Source organism: Gobio gobio (genome assembly GCF_949357685.1).
Source record: "Gobio gobio genome assembly, chromosome: 12".
Taxonomy (NCBI): Eukaryota; Metazoa; Chordata; class Actinopteri; order Cypriniformes; family Gobionidae; genus Gobio; species Gobio gobio.
In genome coordinates, this window is record NC_137105.1 from 4599292 (window position 1) to 4618757 (window position 19466).

Sequence of the window (19466 nt, forward strand, 5' to 3'; positions counted from 1 at the left end):
GCGATTAATCACGATTCATCGATTTGACAGCACTTTATTTATTTATTTATTCATTCATTTAGAATTTTGTGGATTTATTTATTTGCGTATTCATTTATTTATTGTGTTTGTAGGTTTCGTCCTCCAAGCTCTTAAAGTCGAGGTAAAAATATAAATTACACATTAAGTAAAATAATTATTTAAGGGAGACACAAACACTTGCATTACTGTCATTGCCGTCGACCGGTATTTTGGAATGTAAATACAGACACGCACGGAAGTGACGCGACCAATCACCGCGTTCGGGAGGAATCACATGACCTCAAATCAGCTGATCATCAAATCCTGCGTCCTGTGGCTAGGGTCATAGCGATGATATTATAATCGTTTAATCGTGATATTAAATAAACGGACAGTGCAATTGAACGATTTCGACAGCAAAGCGTCTCAGTGGTTTGAATTAAAGAGGAAAGATGTCTGGAAAAGAGCGGATTGACGTGTTTCCCTCTAGAATGTGAGTATGCGGCGCGTGAAGGCAAAACATTCATTATTTTCAATCGTTTCAACCGAGTGACAGCATCTGATAAATATAAATTTTAGGAGTTTATGTTTTTATATATACATGTCAAATCACGAACTAAGATAATAGTGAATCCGCTGGAGTCGTGCGTCATCTAGGATTTATGAATTTATTAAATATGAAGAGCCATAGAAATCGTGCATATTACACAACATTTATATTTTATTACTAAAGCAGCAATAATAAAATACATTGTACGTTATATATCAGTGTAATGCAGATACCTTTTGTCTGCATAATATTATAATTCTCTTTATGATGGATTACAATATTTTAGACGGTTTTTAATTGATATAAATCATGTGAAAATAAACCGTGTTGTAATTTTCAAGTAGACTCAGAAGAGGAAGTGATATTATTCACAGTCATGTGAGCCTTGAGTCTACTGACCATAGCTAAGAGATACTGGGAAAACACTTAAATATAATAGTTATCATCTACAATAATAGGAAATATTCCATTAATCATATCAGACATGATTAATGGGGGGTTCTTTTATTCAAAAAGTGGACCCTTTTTAGTCCCAATTCCATTTTGCATTTGATTATGAGGTTAAAATACTTAATTTTGGTGACTTTTTATGCACTAATTTGTGCTGGATTATCCTGCTAACAGGCTATTTTCTGTGCATCAAAAAGCATGCTTATTTATTACAATGCTGTCAAATTGCTAACCAAGATCATGTAGCCTAGCACCTTTTTCAGTCATAATACACACAGTGTGGAGTGTATATGATTTGGCATGCATGGATAACCAAAACTTGCCCACAATGTTCAAATCACAAATTCATGTGACAGAACTATCAAGCTGATTTTTTTTTCATGTTGTGGAACTTGAAGTTTTGAAGTCACTCAATTAACATTTGTATGATCACTAATTGGTCAACAAACAAAGTTGCGTTAGCCTATTTATTAATAAAGCGTGCGCGCACACACAAGCTAGCAAGTCAGGAGGGTTTTTGATTGCTCTGATCTATTATGTGCATTTTAAGACGTTTGAAGGCCAAAAAATGGATGAGAAATAGCTTTAAAACCACGTCTCCTCATCTCCATCATCCTTTCTTTTTCTCTCATTCTCCTTAACTTGCCCTCTCTTCCCCTCCTAAAGCAGTCAAGAAAGTAAACATAGGGTCTATTTATATTTAGAATATTTTTTATTAATCACTTTCTAAGATTATTTTACTAAAGGCTACGAACGCTAGTTGAATATTTAAAAAAAAAAAAAATTCACAATATGTACACATTCATTATTAATCATCTTACGCCTTATATGAAGAAAGCTTCGTTAATGTTTCTCACATTGACAGTTGCTAATTATTACATTACATAGGCCTATTTTCAATTCAAAATGGCGAAATTAGACAAAAGTTTATTAGTTTGCCTTATTTTTTTTGTCTTTTATTCAAAAAGTGGACCTTTTTTAGTCCCATTTCCATTTTGTATTGGATTATGAGGTTAAAATACTTAATTTTGGTGACTTTTTATGCACTAATTTGTGCTGGATTATCCTGTCTGCCGGTTTCTTAACAGGCTATTTTCTGTGCTTCAGTTTATTAGTTTGCCTGATTATTTTTGTCGGTAGTTTAACATTTAAATCCTAAAACAGCTGCCAAATATGAAATGTTTAGTTTAGCTACTTACATCTTAACTCGCACTTTATGAGCGTTTAACCACCCAAACTAGGGGTCGACCGATATGGATTTTTTTGTGCCGGTACCGATTTTTTCCCATCAGCCTTAGCCGATGACCGATACGGGCTGCCGATTTTCTTGAGCCGATATTTGGAGCCGATACTGCTTTTGCTCCCTCAATTTACATCATAAAAATGACACAATGATCATGATGATAACAATTTAAATTTTACAATTTAAAAAAGGAACATTTATTGAACTAAAAAATATATATATTTAACAAATAGTAAAAACAGGTGAGGTAGAACAAGAAAAAAAAGAGTTCAGTGGTGAAAATAAATTCTGAAAATAAATATTTAAGCATAAATAAAATAATGACACTATTGCACGCAGTATCAACAAGTAAGCAGCATAATAAAGTGCACACTGACTGTGCTATACTTAATTTTAAAACTATTTACAACCTAGTCATTTAATGGTTACACTCTAAAAAATGCTGGGTTAAAAATAACCCAAGTTGGGTTGAATACGGACTAACCCAGCAATTGGGTTGTTTTGACCCAGCGGTTGGGTTAAATGTTAGCTTGAAACTATCCAATTGCTGGGTTAAAACAACCCAGTTGCTGGGTTAAAACAACCCAATTGATGGGTTAGTCCATTTTCAACCCAACTTGGGTTATTTTTAACCAGGCATTTTTTAGAGTGTAGGTGCACTTAACACCAGCGGTAATTCAGGAAAAAATCTCCCAATGCTCCACGTGAAACTTCCGTCTTTCGAACTTTTACCATCGTGTCAATTCTCAATTGATTTAGATTAATATGCGCGAGAGAGGGAGAGCGAGACAGTTTGAAGACGGTGAGAGCTGCCCTGTGGACGCCTGTCTGTAAATAATGCAGGGGAAAAAATATATCCGTATCGATGCCGATACACGTAAAAATCGCAAATATCGGCCAGATATATCGGTCTAACACTAACCCAAACCCCCCCTGCCTACTGGCATGTATGCTCAAAGTGTCATAAATATCCCATAATATTTGCGTCCTCTGTATATATTGTGTGTTGCCTCAGGGCTCAGACCATCATGAAGGCTCGTCTGAAAGGAGCTCAGACTGGCCGGAGTTTGCTGAAGAAGAAAGCCGACGCTCTGTCCATGCGCTTTCGCCAGATCCTGAGGAAGATCATCGAGGTATGACATCATCATATCTGTGCTTTAGATATGTGTGTATTTATTAATTTTCGAAAACGATGACGTGCCTCTTTCACCCTTCAGACTAAGACGCTGATGGGTGAGGTGATGAGGGAAGCCGCCTTCTCATTGGCTGAGGCTAAGTTTGCTGCGGGAGACTTCAGGTAATTATGATGAGTTAAAGCGAGGCTTTGATGATGTCATGGGCTCAGATCTGACAGAGTGTGTTTGAATCTGTCAGCACTACAGTCATCCAGAACGTCAACAAGGCCCAGGTCAAGGTCAAGGCCAAGAGGGACAATGTTGCAGGTGTGTTATCTATCTATCTATCTATCTATCTATCTATCTATCTATCTATCTATCTATCTATCTATCTATCTATCTATCTATCTATCTATCTATCTATCTATCTATCTATCTATCTATCTATCTATCTATCTATCTATCGTTCTATCTATCGTTCTATCTATCGTTCTATCTATCGTTCTATCTATCGTTCTATCTGTCTGTCTGTCTGTCTGTCTATCTGTTTATCATCCATCCATCCATCCATCCATATTGTTCCAAATTGTTCCATCCATCCATCCATATTGTTACAAATAGTTTCATCCATCCATATTGTTCCAAATTGTTTCATCCATCCATCCATCCATATTATTCCAAATTGTTCCATCCATCCGTCCATATTGTTCCATCCATCCATATTGTTCCATTCATCCGTCCATATTGTTCCATCCATCCATCCGTACATATTGTTCCATCCGTCCATATTGTTCCATCCATCCATCCATCCATCCATCCATCCATATTGTTCCATCCATCCATCCATCCATATTGTTCAATCCATCCATCCATCCATATTGTTCCATCCATCCATCCGTCCCTATTGTTCCACCCATCCATCCGTCCCTATTGTTCCACCCATCCATCCGTCCCTATTGTTCCATCCATCCAGCCGTCCCTATTGTTTCATCCATCCGTCCGTCCATATTGTTCCATCCATCCATCCATCCATCCATCCATCCATCCATATTGTTCCATCCATCCATCCATCCATATTGTTCCATCCATCCATCCATCCATCCATCCATATTGTTCAATCCATCCATCCATCCATATTGTTCCATCCATCCATCCGTCCCTATTGTTCCATCCATCCATCCGTCCCTATTGTTCCACCCATCCATCCGTCCCTATTGTTCCATCCATCCAGCCGTCCCTATTGTTTCATCCATCCGTCCGTCCATATTGTTCCATCCATCCATCCATCCATCCATCCATATTGTTCCATCCATCCATCCATCCATATTGTTCCATCCATCCATCCGTCCATATTGTTCCATCCATCCATCCGTCCCTATTGTTCCACCCATCCATCCGTCCCTATTGTTCCATCCATCCAGCCGTCCCTATTGTTTCATCCATCCGTCCGTCCATATTGTTCCATCCATCCGTCCATATTGTTCCATCCATCCGTCCCTATTGTTCCATCCACCCGTCCATATTGTTCCATCCATCCGTCCGTCCATATTGTTCCATCCATCCATCCGTCCATATTGTTCCATCCATCCATCCGTCCCTATTGTTCCATCCATCCATCCGTCCCTATTGTTCCATCCACCCGTCCATATTGTTCCATCCATCCATCCGTCCCTATTGTTCCATCCACCCGTCCATATTGTTCCATCCATCCGTCCGTCCATATTGTTCCATCCATCCATCCGTCCCTATTGTTCCATCCATCCATCCGTCCCTATTGTTCCATCCACCCGTCCCTATTGTTCCATCCATCCAGCCGTCCCTATTGTTTCATCCATCCGTCCGTCCATATTGTTCCATCCATCCGTCCATATTGTTCCATCCATCCGTCCCTATTGTTCCATCCACCCGTCCATATTGTTCCATCCATCCGTCCGTCCATATTGTTCCATCCATCCATCCGTCCATATTGTTCCATCCATCCATCCGTCCCTATTGTTCCATCCATCCATCGTCCCTATTGTTCCATCCATCCGTCCCTATTGTTCCATCCATCCATCCATCCCCATTGTTCCATCCATCCATCCGTCCCCATTGTTCCATCCATCCATCCGTCCATATTGTTCCATCCATCTATCCGTCCATATTGTTCCATCCATCCGTCCGTCCATATTGTTCCATCCGTCCGTCCATATTGTTCCATCCATCCGTCCATATTGTTCCATCCATCCATCCATCAATATTGTTCCATCCATCCATCCACCCATCCATATTGTTCCATCCATCCGTCCGTATTGTTCCATCCATATTGTTCCATCCATCCATCCATCCATCCATCCATCCATCCATATTGTTCCATCCATCCGTCCATATTGTTCCATCCATATTGTTCCATCCATCCATCCATCCATCCATATTGTTCCATCCATCCGTCTATATTGTTCCATCCATATTGTTCCATCCATCCATCCATCCATCCATCCATATTGTTCCATCCATCCGTCTATATTGTTCCATCCATATTGTTCCATCCATCCATCCATCCATATTTTTCCATCCATCCGTCCATATTGTTCCATCCATATTGTTCCATCCATCCATCCATCCATATTGTTCCATCCATCCGTGCATATTGTTTCATCCATCCATCCATCAATATTGTTCCATCCATCCGTCCATATTGTTCCATCCATATTGTTCCATCCATCCATCCATATTGTTCCATCCATCCGTGCGTATTGTTTCATCCATCCATCCATCAATATTGTTCCATCCATCCATCCATCCATCCATCCATATTTTTCCATCCATCCGTCCATATTGTTCCATCCATATTGTTCCATCCATCCATCCATCCATCCATATTGTTCCATCCATCCGTGCATATTGTTTCATCCATCCACCCATCCATATTGTTCCATCCATCCGTCCATATTGTTCCATCCATATTGTTCCATCCATCCATCCATCCATCCATCCATCCATATTGTTCCATCCATTCATATTGTTCCATCCATCCATCCATCCATCCATCCATCCATCCGTCCATATTGTTCCATCCATCTATTCATCATCATCCACCTGTCCATATTGTTCTATCATTCTATCTATCATTCTGTCTATCTATCTATCTGTTTATCATCCATCCATCCGTCCATATTGTTCTATCGATCTATCTGTCTATCCATCCATCCATCTATCGTTCTATCTATCAGTTTATCATTAGGTCTATCAGTCTATCCATCAATCTATCAGTCTATCTGTCTATTGTTCTATCTAATCTCATTTATATATATAAAGAATTGTCAGATGTCTTCTTTACGTTCACCTCCCTGTGTGTTCCCAGGAGTCACTCTTCCGGTGTTTGAGCATTACCAGGAGGGAGGAGACAGTAAGAATCCCGTTCACTTCATGTTTTGATGGCAAAACCCTGTGGAAAGAGTGAATCTCAGTGTGTTTTCCTTCTGTGTGTAGGTTATGAGCTGACTGGTCTGGCCAGAGGTGGAGAGCAGCTGTCTCGTCTGAAGAGAAACTACGCCAAAGCAGTCGAGCTTCTCGTAGAGCTGGCCTCACTGCAGGTCAAATCACGCCTAAAGATTTCTGTCCATTTAAGAACATGTAGAAATCTCTGGTTTTTTTTGATGCAGTATATATTTTAATCCGTGTCGTTTGTGGTTCATTCACATACAGACCTCTTTTGTGACTCTGGACGAGGCCATCAAGATCACAAATCGTCGTGTGAACGCCATCGAGCATGGTGAGATCTTCCTCTGAACGACAATGAAACATTCAGGTTTGGTTTAAAGAGGACCTAATATCAGGGCCGTTTTTAGGCCTAGGACGCCATCAGCTGAAGGGGCACCAATGAACGCATATCAGGTGTGTGTGTAAAGGGTGTCAAGGCCACCCTGAAATATGATTGCCGCCCCCACTGGTTCCCCTAACACTATTGGATCAGAGTACTGTCAATTACTGTCTGAATGTTGCATGTAAAGTTTGCATTTGGAGCGCTCAACACCATTAGATCAAAGAGCTCGGTCAAAGCTTTGGCTAGGTAACGCTTTTTTTAACCACACAATAAAGCTAAATTCAAAGGCCAATTAAAAAAACAGGAACAATAAAAAGTGCACACATCTGTATTTTGTTAGGGCCGTATTTGTGGCAGTCGAGAAATAGGCTTGCTACGATAGTCGGTGTTGCCGGTGTTACCGGTGTCCAGACTCAACACCGGTTACATCACTTGCCCACCGTGGCACCGCCCACCGTCTTTTTGATTTTTTTATAGTAATAAAATCATTTAGTTCAGTTAGAGAACAGACAATACAAATAAAAACTGAACGTATCTGCTTAATAAAGCAGGATCTGACCGTGAGTCTCGGCAGCGGCAGGAGTCATTCATCAGATTTAAGAGTGAAGAGCTGACTGAGATGATCGCGGAAGATTTGGTTTCAAAACGAAACGTAAAAGAGCCTATTTAAGGGAGTTTGTCATTTGTTTTGTTGTTGTGTTTTTCATTAAAAATAATAGACTAATGAACCCATAATTCAAGCAACCCGCAGCCGAATTGGCGCTAATTCAAAATCGAAAGTTAAATGTGCACGGCCGCTCAGAGCGCGCATTGTTTACTTTCGCCTGGCTCCGCAGTGCGAGCCTCCGCTACACTGACTGCGCGCATTTATTTTTGCCGCGCGCACCCTCGCGCTCGTGCGGGCGCGTCGAGTATAAACGAGGCTTTACGGACGAACTGTTATTCATTCATGGCGTGCATCTCAATCATAGACTGATCAATGCTTGATCAGTGCCCTGACTACTGAACTAGGGAACTGATTGTGACGCACCCATGGCCTCACAGAGCGCGCATTTACAGACGAGCTTCATTCACGGTGTGTGAATACGCAACACTGGCGCGTTTTCAGTTCAGAGCGGTCGTGTGCATGTTACTTTCGGTTAGATAGAATTAGTGATTTAAAAGCCTCCGCCGGTGATACCGGTATTACCGGTGTTGTCACACATCAATTAACCGGTGGGAAAATTTCCTCACCGTCACATCCCTATCGAGAAATCACGCTGTGAAATGGGCAGATAGTGTAATATTGCTCGGTGTGTATTATAGAGGCAAGATGTGGCTAACCACACTCACTTTAACATTTCACGAAATCATTATATTTAGACTCTATTAAGCTTTCTTCTCTTACTTGCACCTCCAAAAGGTGTGTGTTTTTGCGCTAATGCATTGTTAAAGGATCAGTGTGTTTTTGACCCATTTAAAACTTTAACGGCCAATTTAAAAATAATATAATAAAATGTGCTAATTCACAATATTTATTATCCTTTATTAAACCGCTTTGTCGAATTTAATGCATCTTTACGGATGGTGTTGAAAGCCGAATCGATTAATTCAGTTCTAATAGTGTCGTACAGGGCATAGCGGTGCGTTATTTAAAGGGGAAGTTCAAGCGTCAATGAGAAACAAAGACCACATTGAATCAATATTTATTCTTGTTACTTTCATGTGACTGGAACAGCTTTTTTACGTAGTTTCCAAATTTTATTTGTATATATTTGTTAATAAGGATTACAGTTCCAAAATGGTATTTGTATTTGTTAATAAGGATTAAAATTAATACCAGTAATACCATGTTGCTTTTTAATATTTGGCTAGGGGGTGCCAATAAGGATTTCGCCTAGGGCGTCAAAATGGCTAGAAACGGCTCTGCCTAATATGTCCTGTTAATGAATATTGATTTTGTTTTTGGGCTCTACTAGAACAGGTTTTCCTGCTTGAATGTTGATTATTTCCCTCATATTCTCCATTTGTTGCGGCTCCTCTTTTCCCAGTCTGTCAGTAACGCTCTGTTTAGTTCCTGTCTATATGAAGCCCCTCCTTCTGAAAACCACACTGTGCTCTGATTGGTCACCTGGAGCAGTGTGTTGTGATTTGTCAAGCGTTTCGAGTGTGTTTGGGAAATGTCCCGCCCATTACCATTACCACCAGTTCAACCATAGATATGCATAATAAAGGCTAGATGTCTCGTCCACGCTGCTGGCCAATAGAGGTCGATGTCTGTACCTGGCGGCCATCTTGTCTCAGTCAGCTCGCTCACTCGTAACATTGTTTTCATGCAGGGTTTCCGCGGGGTCTTAAAAAGTCTAAAAAGGTGTAGAATTTCAAAATCTAAATTTTAGGCCTTAAAAAGTCTTAAATTCATGGAAGTATTCTGTTCTAGGTCTTAAATCATTTTAAACCGGTCTTAATTTTCCTACGTCCATGTAACGCTAGCTCTAATGCTCATTGAAATCCTGCAAAACTTTAGAATGTTTAATTAGTCCAAATATAATTTGCTGTAATACGACTACAAATGAGACCAACATGCAGCTTATATTGCAGCCAATCAGCTTTCGTGTTATTGGAGTCTCTTTCAGATTGTACCACAGACACATAAAACAGATTTTATTCTTCAGCTAATAGTCGTCCAGTTTTTCGTGTTTCTGCGATTACTAAATATAATGAAAAATCAACAGGCATTTTTTTTGGAGATCCTGCATTATTCCTAAACCAAAAAGATTTATGTATTTAGTTTTTTATTATATTGTCATGTGTGGCTGTTGTGCATCTTACATAATATGGTAAATGTGGTGTCTTAATTATGAAAAAAAATGCAAATGTCAGGAAATTACCACCACAAAGGTCATTTTGATCTCAAAAATCACAAAAAAAGTCACAAAATCCTGGTGGAATTGAGTTATGCGGAAGTGCAAGTTTATCGATTTGTTCAGTTTGAATAAATGAATTTACTTTGCAAGTAAATTTGTGACTGCATTTCCTTTTATAGGTCTTAAATTTCATTCATAATGGTCTTAAAAAGGTCTCAAAAAGTCTTAAATTTGACTTGGTGAAACCTGCAGAAACCCTGTCATGGTGCTTGCACTTTTTAAATAACCATAACTTGCTCAATTTTCTACCGATTTTCAAACTGTTTGGTTTGTTATAAACGTCAGAGATGTAGTTAAGACACTGCATACTTATGAATAATTATTCATAATTTGTTCAAGCATCCAGAATTATAGCCACGTTTATAACGTTTGTAAGAAACCAAACCATTTGTAAATCCGTCAAGATTTCAGCGAGTTAAGAGTATTTGTGTTCAGATCACTCGCCTTACATCAGGAGCCACAGAGCCCTGCCTGTGACAAGATGGCCGCCGGTGATGATGTTAGAGACTCCGCCGTAAGACATCTAGCCTTTATTATGGATATCTATGGTTTCAACACACTACTAACTCAACCAGGCCCCGCCCCTTTATTCTGTGTATTAATTATTTAAATGAGGAAGATTGTGACGTGTTTGTTCCCGGAAGAAAACTCAAGACAACAATGGAGGCGTTTCAGGGAGTTCAGAGTTCAGGGAGTCCATTTTCATGCTCAAACAGCAACATTACACACTAAAGAAAGATGAACATGGAAAAAAGCATCATAGGTCCTCCTTTAAAAACAACAACTATATCATGTGATGCTTGTGTGTTTTTCCTCTCAGTGATTATTCCCAGGATCGAGCGCACACTCACGTACATCATTACCGAGCTGGATGAACGGGAGCGAGAGGAATTCTACAGGTGAGACTGCGAGGTTTTGTGATGATGGTATGCTCCCAAATAACCCGTAGATTGGAACGGATGTAATCACTTCAGATATAAACACTTCAATTGATACGCATGACATTTAAATGGGATTGAAAGAGGTGGTGTACACCTGAAATAATCCCATCAATAGGGAAAAACACTAAGCATGTAACACTTCAAAATGAACTCGTACACATGCACAGTGCTGTGATGTGTATGCCCTTTTATTATTATACAATATTTACATGTTTTACTTATGTATGTATGACTGAGATTTTGGTATGTATGTATGTATGTATGTATGTATGTATGTATGTATGTATGTATGACTGAGATTTTGGTATGTATGTATGTATGTATGTATGTATGTATGCATGTATGACTGAGATTTTGGTATGTATGTATGTATGTATGTATGTATGTATGCATGTATGACTGAGATTTTGGTATGTATGTATGACTGAGATTTTTATGTTTGTATGTATGTATGACAGATTTTGGTATGTATGTATGTATGTATGTATGTATGTATGTATGTATGTATGTATGTATGTATGTATGTATGCATGTATGACTGAGATTTTGGTATGTATGTATGACTGAGATTTTTATGTTTGTATGTATGTATGACAGATTTTTGTATGTATGTATGTATGTATGTATGTATGTATGTATGTATGTATGTATGTATGTATGTATGTATGTATGTATGTATGTATGTATGTATGTATGTATGTATGTATGTATGTATGTATGATGTATGTATGTATGTATGCATGTATGACTGAGATTTTGGTATGTATGTATGACTGAGATTTTTATGTTTGTATGTATGTATGACAGATTTTGGTATGTATGTATGTATGTATGTATGTATGTATGTATGTATGTATGCATGTATGACTGAGATTTTTATGTTTGTATGTATGTATGACAGATTTTGGTATGTATGTATGTATGTATGTATGTATGTATGTATGTATGTATGTATGATGTATGTATGTATGTATGACTGAGATTTTGGTATGTATGTATGACTGAGATTTTTATGTTTGTATGTATGTATGACAGATTTTGGTATGTATGTATGTATGTATGTATGTATGTATGTATGTATGTATGTATGTATGTATGTATGTATGCATGTATGACTGAGATTTTTATGTTTGTATGTATGTATGACAGATTTTGGTATGTATGTATGTATGTATGTATGTATGTATGTATGTATGTATGTATGTATGACTGAGATTTTGGTATGTATGTATGACTGATTTTGGTATGTATGTATGTATGTATGTATGTATGTATGTATGTATGTATGTATGTATGTATGCATGTATGACTGAGATTTTGGTATGTATGTATGACTGAGATTTTTATGTTTGTATGTATGTATGACAGATTTTTGTATGTATGTATGTATGTATGTATGTATGTATGTATGTATGTATGTATGTATGATGTATGTATGTATGTATGCATGTATGACTGAGATTTTGGTATGTATGTATGACTGAGATTTTTATGTTTGTATGTATGTATGACAGATTTTGGTATGTATGTATGTATGTATGTATGTATGTATGTATGTATGTATGTATGTATGTATGTATGTATGTATGTATGTATGTATGTATGTATGTATGTATGTATGTATGTATGTATGTATGTATGCATGTATGACTGAGATTTTTATGTTTGTATGTATGTATGACAGATTTTGGTATGTATGTATGTATGTATGTATGTATGTATGTATGTATGTATGACTGAGATTTTGGTATGTATGTATGACTGATTTTGGTATGTATGTATGTATGTATGTATGTATGTATGTATGTATGCATGTATGACTGAGATTTTGGTATGTATGTATGACTGAGATTTTTATGTTTGTATGTATGTATGACAGATTTTGGTATGTATGTATGTATGTATGTATGTATGTATGTATGCATGTATGTATGACTGAGATTTTGGTATGTATGTATGACTGAGATTTTTATGTTTGTATGTATGTATGACAGATTTTGGTATGTATGTATGTATGTATGTATGTATGTATGTATGTATGTATGTATGTATGTATGTATGCATGTATGACTGACTGAGATTTTGGTATGTATGTATGACTGAGATTTTTATGTTTGTATGTATGTATGACAGATTTTGGTATGTATGTATGTATGTATGTATGTATGTATGTATGTATGTATGTATGTATGTATGTATGTATGTATGTATGTATGTATGTATGTATGTATGTATGTATGTATGTATGTATGTATGTATGTATGTATGTATGCATGTATGACTGAGATTTTTATGTTTGTATGTATGTATGACAGATTTTGGTATGTATGTATGTATGTATGTATGTATGTATGTATGTATGTATGACTGAGATTTTGGTATGTATGTATGACTGATTTTGGTATGTATGTATGTATGTATGTATGTATGTATGTATGTATGTATGTATGTATGTATGTATGCATGTATGACTGAGATTTTGGTATGTATGTATGACTGAGATTTTTATGTTTGTATGTATGTATGACAGATTTTGGTATGTATGTATGTATGTATGTATGTATGTATGTATGTATGCATGTATGTATGACTGAGATTTTGGTATGTATGTATGACTGAGATTTTTATGTTTGTATGTATGTATGACAGATTTTGGTATGTATGTATGTATGTATGTATGTATGTATGTATGTATGTATGTATGTATGTATGTATGTATGTATGTATGTATGTATGTATGCATGTATGACTGACTGAGATTTTGGTATGTATGTATGACTGAGATTTTTATGTTTGTATGTATGTATGACAGATTTTGGTATGTATGTATGTATGTATGTATGTATGTATGTATGTATGTATGTATGTATGCATGTATGTATGTATGTATGTATGTATGCATGTATGACTGAGATTTTGGTATGCATGTTTGTATGTATGACTGAGTTTTTTGTATGTATGAATGTATGTCAGATATTTTGGTATGTATGTATGTATGACTGAGATTTTGGTATGTATGTATGTCTGTATGACTGAGATTTTGGTATGCATGTTTGTATGTATGCATGTATGACTGAGTTTTTTGTATGTATGAATGTATGACAGATTTTGGTATGTATGTATGTATGTATGTATGTATGTATGTATGTATGTATGTATGTATGTATGAATGCGTGACTCAGATTTTGGCATGTACGCATGTATGACTGAGACTTTGGTATGCTTGTTTGTATGTATTTGTGTGACTCTTTTTTTGTATGTATGCATGTATGACTGAAATGTTGGTATGCATGTATGTATCTTTGACTCAGATTTTGATATCCATGTATGTATTTGTAAATGAGAGATCTTGGTATGCTTTTATGTATGTATGACTGAGATTATGTATGTATGCCTTTGAGATTTTGGTATGCATGTATGTAATCTTCTCAAAATGATATTTAGAATATCCCCCATTACTTTATCGCAGGCTTAAGAAGATCCAGGAGAAGAAGAAACAGCTCCGTGAGAGGACGGAGAAGGAGATCGCCATACGCTTGGCTGCTTTGGGCCCGATCTCGGAGCCCACCAACATGCTGGCCGATGAGGCTGACGAGGACCTGCTGTTTGAATGAGACCCCAAACCACATCATATTTATTCTTTGTGCCTGTAAGGCTGAGCTTTACACGTCTCGTGAGAAGAGGAAGCTCTTGTTTTGTGTACATGTTGGTGCTGTCACTTTTTTTGTTTGGAGTGAATATCAAAAACGCTGTAAAACGAGCAGCTCTGAATCCAGAAATGGTTTATATAGTGTAATGGCTTTTATGTCTCAACAGAAAAAAACCCTGTAAAATACAGTTTAAAGTGTGTAAATGAATTCATATGATCATTCCATGGAGTTGTGCACATTTTCTGACACTTGTTCCGGTTCCAGTCTTATTGCATGCATGTGTGAAACCAGTGCGATCTTCTCTGTCAGATGGTGAGAATATTCTGTGACGTATTCTTTGAGCAGAAGTCGTTCAATGTTGACACAGTCCCTAACTAACCTCAGCCCAGATCCGTCTACATGCCCAGTCTCGTCTGTGTGCAAGTGTGTACTCAAAGCTCCTGTGAATTTAATTTCAATAAATGTTGTAAATGGTCACTTGCTGTTGATTATTTTGCATGATAATAACACTGTTGAGGTGCTGGGATTCCTTAGCCTTTCATGCCTCTGCAATATTTCACATTATCATTTACACTTTATTACGTGCACTTGCTAGTACTGTGTTAAGTGGCTGGTGAGTGTAGACTTAGGGGTCGTTTACATGACAGCTTTCAACTAAAACTCAAGCGTTTTGGACGTTCATTTACACAGCATTTTGTGTGCCTGTAAACACAAACATTTGAAAACAGGAATGAAAGGGCAAGTTTTTGCAAACAATACCGTTACACATATTTGTGAAAACTGACGCCACACTCCAAAAAATGCTGGATTAAAAATAACAAGTTGGGTTGAAAATGGACTAAACCAGCAATTGGGTTGTTTTAACTCAGCGGTTGGGTTATATGTTTGCTAAACATTTTTTTGAGTGCATGCACATGCATAATTAAGTGTTAAGTCTATAGGCGCGTAGTTTTCTTTACAGTGACATTGCCATCTGCAGGCCTGGAAGCAGAATAACAGCGTTTTTAGTTGTTTTTCATGGATCTTTGTCGTCTGTAAAGGAAAAACTTTCCCGTTTTTACTACACTGTTGTCGTGTAAACACCCTTAAATTGAGTTGCAAATGCATGTCGACTTTAAATAAAAAATGCCCAAACGTTTTACTTCATGGGCGAAAATTCTAATTTGATTCATGGCTTGATTCAGGCAAATTTTGCATTATATCCAACAATACCATTACACTACACCATTAACTCTTTAATATAACTTTTTTTAATTAAAAACAATTTTTGGCTTGAGTATTGTCAAATTATACATTCAACGTCATGGTACTTTACTGATATAAGAACATGGAAACTGACTTAAAACTATACAACTGCTCAAAAATATGATCCTGTGGATGAAGAAATACTGATATGTATCTACATTTAGAACATTTCTATGATTTTTATGGTGCTGCTTTATATTAGGTGGCCTTAACTACTATGTACTTACATCAAAATATAAGTACAATGTACTTATTTGTGTTCATATTGTATTGCTGATATTGAGGTGGGATATGGGTAAAGTTAGGTGTGTCAACAGTGTAATTATAAATGTATTCATTACAGATGTAATTACATTTTTCAAATGTAAGTACAATGTAGAAACATGTATGTACACAATAAGTTCATTGTAGCAAATGATTCATTTAAATGTTAGGGCCAGGTAATATGAAGTGAGTCCATTTTTATTAAAGGTATGGAAACGTTACAGGTCAAATTCTACAAACACAAAATATGGTAATAAAACAATATTGTGAAAATCAAGAAAACGCACGGGAAAATCCATATTGCAGCATCTCGGAAATGGAATATTAGCAGACTACATAGTGTACACTACTCATGACCGTGGTATGGTTTACTCAGAGAACGACGTGATTATCTCACAGCCTTTTAATTCCAATTTTGTGTAATGTTTTAAGAAATATTGAACAAGTAGATGTTGCATACATACGTCCTCATTCAATTTCTAGCCTTGAACACCTCATGTCAATGGAAGTGTTTTGTTAGCCGAGCCAGGCAGAAGGGACCCACTGCGGCCCCAGGTCCAGTTTATCCATGATTCTCAGCAGCTCAGAGACGCTTTTCTCCTGCTCTGTGTTCGTGATGACCGCATCGAACCAGTGACCGTAGTTGAGCTCCATCTCACGCGCTTTCTCCAGCGTCTCTCTCACGTCCTCGGGCTGCAGCGTCAGGCCACATGACAGGGAATAAAATAAAACACTTCATAAGTATTTTGTTTTGTCAAAATCGATGAACACACACACACACACGCGCATGCATCCGGTCATCTAGCAGTCAAAGGTTTGGACACACTAATAATGTCCCATTAGTTAAAGGAACACTCCACTTTTTTTGAAAATAGGCTCATTTTACAAGTCCCCTAGAGTTAAATAGTTGAGTTTTACCGTTTTTGAATCCATTCAGCCGATCTTTGTATCTGGCGGTAGCACTTTTAGCATAGCTTAGCATACATCATTGATTCTGATCAGTCCATTAGCATCTCATTCAAAAAATGACCAAAGACACTTTCAATATTTTTCCTATTTAAAACTTGACTCTTCTACAGTTACATCGTGTGCTAAGACCAACTGAAAATGAAAAGTTGCGATTTTCTACACCTATATGGCTAGGAACTACTTTCTCATTCCTGCGTAATAGTCGCGGATCTTCGCGGCTGTACCATGGCTGCAGCGGCGCAATGATATTACAGCGCCTGAAAGTAGCCCAGCTAGGTAACTTTCAATGTGAACGGCACTAAGTTTGCGTAGTTGCAGAGAAAGTTTCAGGCTTGCAGCCGACAAATTGTGTTATGGATTTAGCTGTGTGATTAGCCATGGTTCTGTGTGTTGTAAAGGGCTGTGATAGTAAGTCGAAGGTGTAATTACCACCATGTTTCACAGAATACCAACCAATCATTGCGCCGCTGCAGCCATGGTACGGCCGCGAAGATCCGCGACTATTACGCAGGAATGAGAAAGTCGTTCCTAGCCATATAGGTGTAGAAAATCGCAACTTTTCATTTTCAGTTGGTCTTAGCACACGATGTAACTGTAGAAGAGTCAAGTTTTAAATAGGAAAAATATTGAAAGTGTCTTTGGTCATTTTTTGAATGAGATGCTAATGGACTGATCAGAATCAATGATGTATGCTAAGCTATGCTAAAAGTGCTACCGCCAGATACAAAGATCGGCTGAATGGATTCAAAAACAGTAAAACTCAACTATTTAACTCTAGGGGACTTGTAAAATGAGCCAATTTTCACAAAAAGTGGAGTGTTCCTTTAAGACATGAGCCAACAATGAGCAATACATTTGTTAAAGTATTAATCTTTGTTATCATTAGTTAATAAAAATACATTCATGTCAGCTCAGGTCTATTAAATAATACGAACAGATACGACTTAGTTTTGATTGTAATAATGAGTGTTGAAAATAAAATGAACTAAGAATAACATGATTTAGAAGTGTATCTCATTATTAGTAGGTAATGTAAAGGGTGCCAAATACACTTCAGGATTCAAACAAGTTTCGGAGAGTTTTTATCGAGTATGGCCTTGTATGACGTCATAAAGGGCAGAAGTCCTTGTATGGACACTTCTCCCGGATAAGCGCACACACACACATCAACCAGAGCGAGAGCAAGAACGCGTCCATCATCGCTTAATTTGGTTACAGGAGCCGTTGGCGGTGCTGCCATTTTGTTTTTTAGACCACGACATCAACAGTGTCACTAAAGAAGTGTGTTTTTGCTGTGAGGGAAAGATCACCTTGTCCAGCTTCCCAAATAACCCAGTGTTAAGGAAACAGCGGATGCAGTTTGTGTTTCTGGAGTTCTGCAAGTGTATGTGTTTGTTCCTGGTCATGAGTGGAAACCACAGGCGTGAGTGATACTGCATCAAATGTGTGTGTTTTGTTGGCAATTGACGCGCAAGTGCATATAATGTGAACAACACCAATGTATAGTGAAGCGAAAGTATCCAGGGATAATGCCATGATGTAGTCTGTGTGTGTGTGTGTTTGTGACTCTTTAGCTCCGCCTACTGAACGCCTCAATGAGTTCGGCTGTTTTCGGAATGAAACGGTACAGCGTATCTGTCTTTTATAAATATGATACAACTTAAGACTACACTCACCTAAAGGATTATTAGGAACACCTGTTCAATATCTCATTAATGCAATTATCTAATCAACCAATCACATGGCAGTTGCTTCAATGCATTTAGGGGTGTGGTCCTGGTCAAGACAATCTCCTGAACTCCACACTGAATGTCGGAATGGGAAAGAAAGGTGATTTAAGCTATTTTGAGCGTGGCATGGTTGTTGGTGCCAGACGGGCCAGTCTGAGTATTTCACAATCTGCTCAGTTACTGGGATTTTCACGCACAACCATTTCTAGGGTTTACAAAGAATGGTGTGGAAAAGGGAAAAACATCCAGTATGCGGCAGTCCTGTGGGCGAAAATGCCTTGTTGATGCTAGAGGTCAGAGGAGAATGGGCCGACTGATTCAAGCTGATAGAAGAGCAACTTTGACTGAAATAACCACTCGTTACAACCGAGGTATGCAGCAAAGCATTTGTGAAGCCACAACCTTGAGGCGGATGGGCTACAACAGCAGAAGACCCCACCGGGTACCACTCATCTCCACTACAAAGAGGAAAAAGAGGCTACAATTTGCACAAGCTCACCAAAATTGTACAATTGAAGACTGGAAAAATGTTGCCTGGTCTGATGCGTCTCGATTTCTGTTGAGACATTCAGATGGTAGAGTCAGAATTTGGCGTAAA

General features: G+C 37.9%; 2 protein-coding genes across 4 annotated transcripts in view; one reads left to right on the plus strand and one right to left on the minus strand.

Annotated features, from left to right (window-relative positions):
* The first annotated feature begins 285 nt into the window (after window positions 1-285).
* On the plus strand, window positions 286-15820 carry atp6v1d (ATPase H+ transporting V1 subunit D). Its single transcript, XM_079831960.1, has 9 exons — window positions 286-493; window positions 3259-3376; window positions 3461-3540; window positions 3618-3685; window positions 6702-6746; window positions 6830-6933; window positions 7046-7112; window positions 10890-10968; window positions 14480-15820. Exons 1-9 carry the CDS (start codon window positions 453-455, stop codon window positions 14622-14624), a joined length of 747 nt encoding a protein of 248 aa, XP_079688086.1. The 5' UTR covers window positions 286-452; the 3' UTR covers window positions 14625-15820.
* A 69-nt stretch (window positions 15821-15889) lies between these two features.
* The window catches only part of LOC307135460 (protein PALS1-like), a 69879-nt gene continuing 66302 nt past the window's right edge, over window positions 15890-19466 (minus strand). For all 3 annotated transcript variants that reach the window (XM_079831929.1, XM_079831930.1, XM_079831931.1), the window contains one exon: window positions 15890-16862. In XM_079831929.1, coding sequence (XP_079688055.1) covers window positions 16686-16862 — 177 coding nt within the window. In that variant the 3' untranslated portion in view covers window positions 15890-16685. The remainder of the gene's footprint in view (window positions 16863-19466) is intronic.